At 35.7% G+C, this 10151-nt stretch overlaps 1 protein-coding gene across 2 annotated transcripts in view; it reads right to left on the bottom strand.

Moving 5' to 3' along the window:
- Positions 1–483: 483 nt before the first annotated feature.
- The window catches only part of RTF2 (replication termination factor 2), a 31205-nt gene continuing 21537 nt past the window's right edge, over positions 484–10151 (bottom strand). Inside the window, exons 6-9 of one of the 2 annotated variants that reach the window (XM_067307556.1) lie at positions 8554–8667; positions 5451–5505; positions 5281–5373; positions 484–2575 (exon numbers count right to left, since the gene is read on the bottom strand). In XM_067307556.1, coding sequence (XP_067163657.1) covers positions 2388–2575; positions 5281–5373; positions 5451–5505; positions 8554–8667 — 450 coding nt within the window. In that variant the 3' untranslated portion in view covers positions 484–2387. The remainder of the gene's footprint in view (positions 2576–5280; positions 5374–5450; positions 5506–8553; positions 8668–10151) is intronic. The other variant, XM_067307557.1, reaches the window with a different exon arrangement.

Below are 10151 nucleotides of genomic sequence, written 5' to 3'. Positions count from 1 at the left end.
ATGACCAGGAAAACCTGTTACCATGTGAGCAAACTGGATTTTACCTAACATATCATCAAGGAAGAGGAAGCAACAATGTGTATTATATTTTCTCATATTCTTTAGCAAAGTAATAACTAAGTCAAAAGCATTAAGTTAATTCCCCTTAAGATTTATAACTGGTCTAAATAAAAGAAAAATGCACTCCTACAAAATACTAATAGGAATTTAACATGTATTGTCAAAACAGAATTACATTGCAAATAAAGGGACTGCCACTGTATATCTTTTAGTGCAGTAATTTCACTATCTGTAACTAACAAATAATAAAGGATAATAGCAAAGAAAAAAAGAAATACAAGACAGGGAGAACAAAACTGATTACTAGACACGCATATAAAATGTGGCTAAGTGCTTCCTGGAAGCTCAAGTAAACCTCAAACTGTTTGATGTGATGTATAGATGCATTCGCATCTTTGGAAAACAAAAATGCTTACCACCATATAAATTCTAAAACGAGCCAGTTTTTAATTATGCCTATCAAAATAATAATAAAATCTGAGCAGTTTCATTCAACACACTCGAACCATGAAGACCACCTACGCAGGTATAAACACAACATTTGAATTTCCAATTAACTATTGCCAACTGTAAAGGGGGACACTTTTAAAAATAAATTATGAGGATAATTAATCATTTTCACACAAAAAAGTAACAATGTAACATCATGTAGTGGTTTTAAAAGACTCTTTTTTTGCGCTTCTATTCTAGTTAGTTTGAACCACAATTATAAAAGCAGATTTTAATTTAAAAAGAGGAAGAAAGGAAGGTGAAAAGCTTCCAGCCTCCCCTCTGATCATGTCATGCAGATACTATTGGATTCAAATATCACTCAGCCACAAAATCACTGCAATGGAACACTAACACTTTAAAAGTATTTCTGTGTTTGAAAAATTCTAAGAATAAAAAGGCCCCCCAAAAGTCCATGATAATACATGATGACTAAAATTCCAAGGTTATTCTGTTCTAATACTGGCAAAATGAACATCTGTTTATCTGTTCAGCTTAACATGAAGTGTTATGGTTATATGACAGCCGCAAATTTTATTTAAATCAGTCGCAGGGATAATATGCGTCAATATAGAAGCAAAACTCATACTATAGCAAAACATAATATACTTTGCATCTTTGTGTAAGAAGAAATTAAGTCAAATATTTGTTTGCTGTTAAGAATTTTGTCAGAAAATAAAACAATGTGTACTACAGATGTTCTGAAAGCAGCACATTTCAGTTGCCTGCAGAAGGAGAGAAGTGTTCAAAGACACTAACTTCAGCCTTGAAGGGTTCCCTCCATCAGCTGCCAGTGGGTTTCTGACTTGTGTGATACTTATGCCAAATCCTTTCTCCTTAAAAAGCCAGTTCAGATCTGCCTGCCGTTCTATTCTGTTTCAAGACATAATTTTCTCCCCCTGTGCAAGTGCTCATATTCTTCATTTAAGCTGAAAAGCCTGAATTCAGGTCAGAATGGCAAATTCCTCCTCAGAGATATACACAGAACCTCACTGTTTCAGCGGAAGAGGAAGGAAGCTCACACTTTTGTTCCACTCTATTATGAGTTTCTAACAAAAGAAGGGAAACTTAGACCTGATACTTCAAACTTTAAAACAAACACCACTAACAACAAAATCCCTAAGCCTTTGGGGGAAAAAACAGCCATGCAATTACAGGCCCATATTTATATATAATGATTTACAAGTACATATCCTGTTATTAAAAGCAGACTACAATAATATGTTCAATAAGAATATTGTACAAATATTTTCAAGATGACTATGCTTTCATATACTCCATCAAAACGTACATTACTTGAAAATACCTACAGAACCTTTAAGAAATGTATACTCATTCTATTGAGGGCTCAGATAGCTAGTAAAACAAAGTATTATTGCTCTTCTTACTATCAAAAAGTTTCAAGAAGTTTAGACTTCTGGACTACTACAATGAAAACTGCAATTACAGCTTCAGCAAATATCAATAACAGTGAACACTAGGCAGATCCTCCTACCCTCTCTCCCCACTACTGAGGACACTGTCTAGTGCGACTAAGAATGATGGCATCCACCCATAAAAAACAACAACAACAACAAAAAAACTATTTTGTGTAAATAATCCCTCATTTTAAAATGACGTCTGCCGATAGAACATGGATTTTGGTCATCTATTTCTTATTTAATAGAAGTTGCAACTAACACAAGTTCATTAGCTATTCACAGGTTTATAAACAACTTGCAAACTGAATAATTCCAGATAACATCAGATTACAACAAATGTTCTGTATCAGAGTTGTACAGAAAAAGCCTTAGGGAAGGAAAGCGGTAATGAATGTTACAATCAGGCACATCATTGTTTCAGAAATAGTATGCTGTGTGAGTAATCCAATTGGAACACTCTTCCTTTGAGCGTTTTGCTGAGCTGTGTGATGTAAAAATAGATTTGTACGCCTCAGATTTCTCCTCACTGTCTGCAATGGATCTCTTCGTGGTACTGGAAGAGCCTTTATTGACTTTTCCTGGTACAGATGAACTTCCACTATCTGCTAGAGAAAAAGCAACAAAATGAAGCATGTGTAACAACCCACAACTGACAAAAGCATTTAAATTAAAACTGATAAATCAAAATATCTAAAAAGTAATGTGTATAGAAATGAAGTATATAAATTTATTCAAGACTGACTCTCACAAACATATCTTATAATTGAACTAAAAAGAAAACATGTTCCTAGCTTATGGAATTTATTCTCAAAATGCATTTAGAAAACTTGGAGAGAGAGTAATTCTTTCCTGCTTGTGGAAACTCCTTGCACTGTAATTCAGTACTGACAACATTTATTCCTCTATGTGAGAAATGGCTCCGACTCTAGTCTTAAGAAAGAAACATGAAAGTATTCCACCACCCTGAACTATTGTTTGAAAATTAGCTATCAAATGACAAAAGCTAAACTTGTGACATACTATCCCCAGGGAATCTATCTACTCCCTTTATTCTTTGCAAAGTCATTTATAAGCAATAACAATGGTCTGCATCATTTTATATTTGGGACAGGAAAATGCCCATCCCACTGTTTCTGATGCCATTTCTCTCGGTGTTTTTATCTACTGCTATAAGAAACCCTGCTTCTTACCAACTATTTAATTTTCTCCAAAGTACAAGGACAGTATTTTAAAAAGTGCATACTATGTCTCTTGAGCAAAGAAAGCAGAAACTCCATATATTTAGTATAATTTAGGCACAACTGCATGGAAATAGCTAGTAGGGGGCCTGTCTGAAAATGCATTTAACTGATTTGTGCATGCAGTCATGAGAATTACATGTATAATCTTAAATCGTCATGGATCATAACTTTTTATCTTTGGAGAATGCTGCTCTTAATGCCACTAATAGCTGTCTGGAAAGAATTACCAAACACTGGATTAGAAAGAAAGAATATGTATGCTGGAAGTCCAGAAACCTTAGGGTGCCATGTTCACAAATTAATTCCTATGCTACTGGCATTCCACTGCCCATCTTCTCCTCACTCCATGGACTTTTCTCTATTTCCCTTCTCTCCTCCTGTTCCCCTGCTAGTTTGGCAATACAACTGCTGTCAGAAACATAAACCAATGACCTGACATTTCAAAAGTGATATTTTTCCTTCACATAACACTCTTAGAAAAGAAAAATGTCAAGCATTACTAGAATTACTATGTTCCTAAGCACCTATAAGCAATTATAATAATCTGGAATGAAATATTTTTTAAAAGTCTATCCTTAATAAACACCGACAGTAGGTGGCAGGTAAGACATTTCTAATGGAAATTCTCTCAGCTTCTCAGACAGTTTATCTGAAGCTCATCATTCAACTATTCTTAGACTCTTCAAACAAATTATATAGTCTTTTTCTGTGCTTGTAACACACACAATCGAATACTTCACCATGAAACTCTGACTGACCTTAAAAATGTGCCCATTCTTACTGCTCTGGACGAAAGTGTCAGTAGGAATTGCAGACACATACATATTACATAATACTTATTACCTAAAGAGATGGCACCATCACTGGACTAAAGGACAGCCAAGTTTAATCATAGCTGCGCGACTGCTGTAGATATATCAGTACATCCTGCAGTTGTATTCCACTGCTAACAGTGACACATAGGAGATTAGTAGCTAAAATGGCAGATTAAAAATAAAGTCATTAGCTTGGGACATTTTAATGCACTTCATTGAAATGGACTGCCAAAAAAGATTTTTTGTCCATCCTCACTTATACTTAAGGGAAACAACTACTAATTGTCCTCACACTATCTCCTTGACAATAAAACAAACACACCAACCCCCTGACCTGTACCAGTAAGAATCTCTTTCCCCACCAACTTAAAGCACAGCAATATTGGAATGACAAACAAACTTCAGTCTGCCTTGTCTCACAGTGGAAGAAAATGCTAGGCGTTGAGAAGTGTCTATTATTTTATTAGCTATCTCTGATACTGCAGCATTTGCAAATAATAAACGTGAGTAAAGATCCTCTTTTAGGTGTTTTATGAAAGGAAAACAAAAAGGTCATCCCTACTCTGCGGAGCATTTAATCAAAGTATAGGACAAAGGATAGCAGATGGGACACAGGCAAAGAGGGCAGAATAAGGAAAATGTGACAAAAAGTAGTCCTTGCACACTTTCAGCATAGTCAATTTGGCAGATTTTGCAGATATTAAAGCAAAGGTCTGTTTTAAGAGAAAGTTAAAGCTGTATTCTTTTCCTTAGGGAAAAGGGAAAAGGGAAAAGGGAAAAGGGAAAAGGGAAAAGGGAAGGAATACACAAGGAATGGCAATGTGGTTAAAGTGACAAACAGTCTTTCACTTTCTTTTTAAGTGGGAGAGACTAAAGCAAATAATTTAAAAAATTGTTAAATGTTGGTCTTCCCAAGTTCCAATTCAGGGTCCTTAATCAGTTTCAGAATGAGGTTACGTAAGTCAGTAAGGAAGAATCAAACAGAAAACTCCTCCTGGGTTCTCACACCCGTGCTCATGTGCACAAAGATTACACACAAAACATACCTATGCATTTGTAAAGTTCCAGCCTGAGAAGTTCTTCATGCAAATTGTGGTACCATAACACAATTTTGGTCACAAAGAAGGGGAGTGATAGGGTAGCTTCCAAAAATTCTGGTATAAAATAGCCAGAGAAGGATCTCTCCTACAATATTTTTCAAAGCAGAACCATTTGTTAACTTTTTCACAGTTAGATCGAAGTATAAGCACCAACCTGAACTTTTGGTGAATATAATCTGCCTCTTTTCTTTAGAAGTGGAATTGATACAATCTTTTCCATTGTTAACCTTTGATGGACCTGGAGAATCTATGAAGAAATAAGTGAAATCATGAATCTGTTTAATGACTCAGAAGGGTACATATCATTTGTAGCTGTGACATTACCTTCATTGGTATCTTGCTGAGAAGCTGATTCTGCTGACTTGCATTTCTTTGATTTCTGAAACAATACAAGCAGAAATCTAATAATATACTGAAAAGACAGACACACAACTCCAATTTTGGCATTGTATATCAAATACATTTGCTACTTTTTATTTTTTTATGCAGTGGAACTGTTCCTTCCATAATATTGCTCCACACTTTTGAAATTATTTCTATATGGAAAGATAATAATCTTGGAAACCATGAAGGCACCTCACGGACAAGTGCACAGGCTGAAATTAAGCTGTCTGAATGCAGTATTTTGGTTTGTACACCTATTTTTATCATTATGATAATCTGATATTCTGAACCCATGTGGCAGGACACTAAACTATAAGACATTAAACAGGACACAGTTACCTGTAATCAATAAAGACAGTTTAAAATAAAAATTTCAGAATAATCATGCATCTCATACCCACTTTATTTTATTTAGTTAACAGAATATCCCTCCTGGGTATAATTCAGTAACTGGACCATTTGTGCTTGATTGCTTGGGAAGAAAAGGTGCACAGAATAGTTAATATGGATTTTTTAAGACCATCTGCAGACCAGACTTTCCAAGTCCATTTATGTGTGCCCAAAATAATAATAATAATAAAAAAACCTGCAGCAGCAACAACAGGAATCCCATTACTGCCCTGGATTACATAAAATGTCACATTGAAAAATGAAATGTATTAAAACAGCCACTGGCATTATTATCACAAAAGCTGATTCAGTACACATGCAGAATGGTGTACATATTTCAAAAAGGCTGCACAAATTCAATAAAAATAAATATCTTAAATATGTTATATGACCCAAGCTGTCAAGAACATGACTAATCCTTGAGGAAACAAATGCCATACCACGTTACTGCAGAGCTTAGCCAGAAGGTGGTGGTAGAGGGTTACTATTCTAAAAGCAGACTTGGCTCTCCTGTTGTTAAGGGCATATGAAAAACCTCTCAGTATTACGGACAGGTTTATTAAGAAAAGTTACCTTTTAGTGTCTAGGATCTAAGTTATGAGGCGTTTGCAGACATATATATATGTATGTATATATTATATATATTTAATTACATGGAACATTTAACACACTTGAGCTTGAATAATTTTTTATGCTAGTGGTAGCTGTGTCATCCTTATGCTTTGTCTCATGGTCATAACGAAAAGGAATTTGCATTTCCGGCTCCAACTGCAGTAAGTCCACTTAGACTGCTCCCCTAGTTGAAAGGTGAAGACGAGGAAGAAGTCTAAACAGCAGTGTCAACGGTGCCAAAACAAGACACTTGCCCTCTGGTGCTGGAGCTGATAGATCTCAGAACAAATCATGCCAATAACAGTAGTGAAGACTGGTTTTGGTTGCACAAAGATCACTTGGTGCAGCAAGGGAAGGCAGTATTGTAAAAGGCACCAGAACTTGAGGACAAAATACACAAGGTCTGCTAAGAGATTTGCAAAAATGTACCTGCCAGTGATGTAAGTCTGCACTAAACAAAAAAGTTTTTTTTCCCCCCAGTAATGGCAGACAGAATCCAAAGGCCAAAGCATAATTTCCTCTTGTCTGCCATCACAAGCAACTGTGCTGTCACAGTAAGACACAGAAGCGCCCAGCAATCTTTAGTACTTCGTCTCTATCTTGCAGGAGTTGGGGATGGCTTCAGCTTTCAGCCTATTCCAGACCACTGCAGCCAAAGCCATAGGTACCTCATTTACAGAGATGGCTACCTTCCTAACGAAAATGGAGTGCAGTGACCACGATTTTGGGGCTGATTACTCATCTACTGGGATCTGCAGTACTCTATCTTCAAATAATCTTTAAAGCCCTTTTAAACATTCAATTACCAAGTACTGAAAAGAACAATGAGAGAACCATCTGAAAAAACAGCATAAAATTTACAGTATTTTCCTCCCATTCTTAGGCCAGAAGTTACAGGGCACTAAGTGCAGAGGCTGTTAACAGAGAGGAATCAGAACACCAGGATTTCTCTGGGTAACCATCCTTTTGTCATATTGCCAAGGCCCAGTGAAGCTGTATCGGTGCAGATGAAAAAGGACCCAGCAACAAAAAGGACCCATATACTTGCTGGTAAATTAGCAAGTATTTGTTTCTAAAGAATCTAGGAAAATCCTGTACATCTAATCTTAGAGGCAGACAAAATCGGCTACAGAAACAGGGGTGAGATGATCAACCTCCATCTACAGTCTCAGTTGCTGAAAGTTTCAGACGATGATGATTTATGCTCTTGAGACCCAACTGAACTGAGTCTGAACTGAGTCAACGCTACAGCTTTTGCTTGCATTGTCATCTTCCAGAATAGCAATGCTAGTTTAGAAAAAATAGCACTGCTGGAAAAGGCCCCATGTGCAGAACTGTCATTTGATAGTACAGTACCACAGAGCTGAGGTACTACTGCTTTATCAAAAACTAAATTTCAGTGGCATTTTGCCTGGTTAGATTGGAAAAAAAAGAAAAAAAGAAAAAAAGACTTCAGTGTGCTGGAAATTAGCATTGCCAGTAATTACACAGAACTACAAAAACCACAAAACATGAAAAAATTTCCCAGTAGAGTTCTTTGAGAATCTGACCAGGAACCCACATACCCCAACATCCTGTTTCTGCCAGTGGCCAGCAGAGGATACTTGGAGAACAGAAACTAATAACCTGCTATCATAATAAAATAGAAATAAAGAAATGAAATAAAGAAAAAGATCTTGCTCATTATCGCAGTTAACTAATACTAGTTGTTCGTTTCAAGAAAAACCTAAAGAATAACTGGCACACTGTCTTTTATACCCTCAGCATTGAATTCTGATTTTCAGAGCACCATGCACTGCCTGTTAGTCAAAAGAAAGTTTTGGTGCATAGAACTTAAACACACTATCAGTGGAATATGCATATGGACAGTCTTGTGTGAGCGAGTTTTACTTTTAAAACTAGCACCAAAGTACAGTGCAGGTTACTGAGTAAATCCTGCAGTCTGTATAAAGTTAGCAAAAAAAGTTATGAGATCTAATAGAAGATTTCATTACGGACAGGAACTACTGCATTTTTTTTTAAAACAATATAAAAAGATTACCTTTTCTAGTTTACTTTTAAGTCTTCTATCCTCCATTCTTTTCTTCAATATTTCCACATCTTCTTTATTACCATTAAGGATAATCACATCTTCCTCTTGAAAGGGAACACCACACTTCAAGGAAAAAAAGGACAAAAACAGTAATTTTTCAAGATCTTTATGTTGGTGAACCTTTGTTAAAAGTAAACCTATGTTTAAAATCTCCAAGGAGCTCTCCATCCCTTCGCTTTGTCCTTTGCCTTTTCTTTGTCTTTTCCAATAGTTCTTCTCTTTTAATACAGCTGCTCACTTTCCCTCAGAGGGAAAATCTCAGTAGTTTTTATCACTGAGCACAATAATACCAAACGATAGCATTATTTTTCCTGGAAAGGATAAATACTTATCTTAGTAGTGAATTGTGAGCTTTTGGTAACCACATTTACAAGCAGCTCATGTATCAATCTGCATAGCAAATTCTAAAACAAGTTCAGAAGTATTCCATGCAAAAGGGCTATGGAAATTGCGTATTTATTTCATGCAATCTTTTGTGAACAACATTCTTAACTTTTTTTTTACTTGAACAAATATTACATACAAAACAAAGAAACAAACAAACAACCTGTCTTAATTTATGCTTTTAGATCAAAACAACCCAGGGTTGCCATCTGGAAAACACAGGTGGAATAGTTCTGAAATGAAAAGCATTTACAAGAAAGGGGAAATGAAGACAGTGTCCTGTTTTCATTCACTGGAACAGATAATTTCTTGCCATGACAACAGCCAAATTATGTTACAGGGAGTGACCAAACCTTTCCAAACGTATTTTAATTACAGGAAGTTATACACACAGAACCCACTCCACTTTCCTGTGTTTCACTAACTCCACTAGGTACTATTTATTATTTGGATGAACATCAAACATTTTTTAATTGTCAGCACTGTTGAATGCAAAGTTTTCATTCTGATTTAAAAAAACCAACTTTCCGTTTATGCAAAAAAGGGATTTTATCTCAACATTTTGGAATGCTGAGATAAAAAGCAAAAACTAATTTAAGTTTTGAAAACTCAGAAAGGTTGCTTTCTCAGATTAAGTTCTTCTGGAGCAGATGTTTGTCTTAAGATATCACAAGGTCTTCTTTTGTGTACCTTGTTTATATTGTGCTGTAGTTCTTGTCTTTGCAGCATCCTGACCAGAGGACATCCCTATATCAGATTAAATCTGAACGCTATTTGCAACGGATAAAAGCACTAAAACAGCAACTGGCAAATCTTTATGCAACATTCAAGCTGTAATTGTAGAAAAGTGGGATGTTGACTGAAGCAGACAACAGACGAGCTGTGTAATTTTTGTGCAAAAGCCCTTTCAGGATCCAATTATAAAAGCATATTCAAAATGGCTTAACATACTTGTATCAAGGAATTAACAGATGTGCATGTATAGAAGGATTAATCAAAAAGTCTTCAAAATCTGATAATCATACATTTATGTATCCTACATACACATATCTACTTTACAAACAAACAAAAATACATTGAAAACTTACTATCCTTACTGTTCTAAAGATTAAGAGCTGTAAAAGGCATATTAGCTTAGGCACAAATGACATCTTTTGCACTTA

This window comes from Apteryx mantelli, chromosome 18 (assembly GCF_036417845.1).
Source record: "Apteryx mantelli isolate bAptMan1 chromosome 18, bAptMan1.hap1, whole genome shotgun sequence".
NCBI classification, from domain to species: Eukaryota; Metazoa; Chordata; class Aves; order Apterygiformes; family Apterygidae; genus Apteryx; species Apteryx mantelli.
Note: the sequence above shows the minus strand (reverse complement) of the source record. Positions and strands in the feature narration are given on the sequence as shown.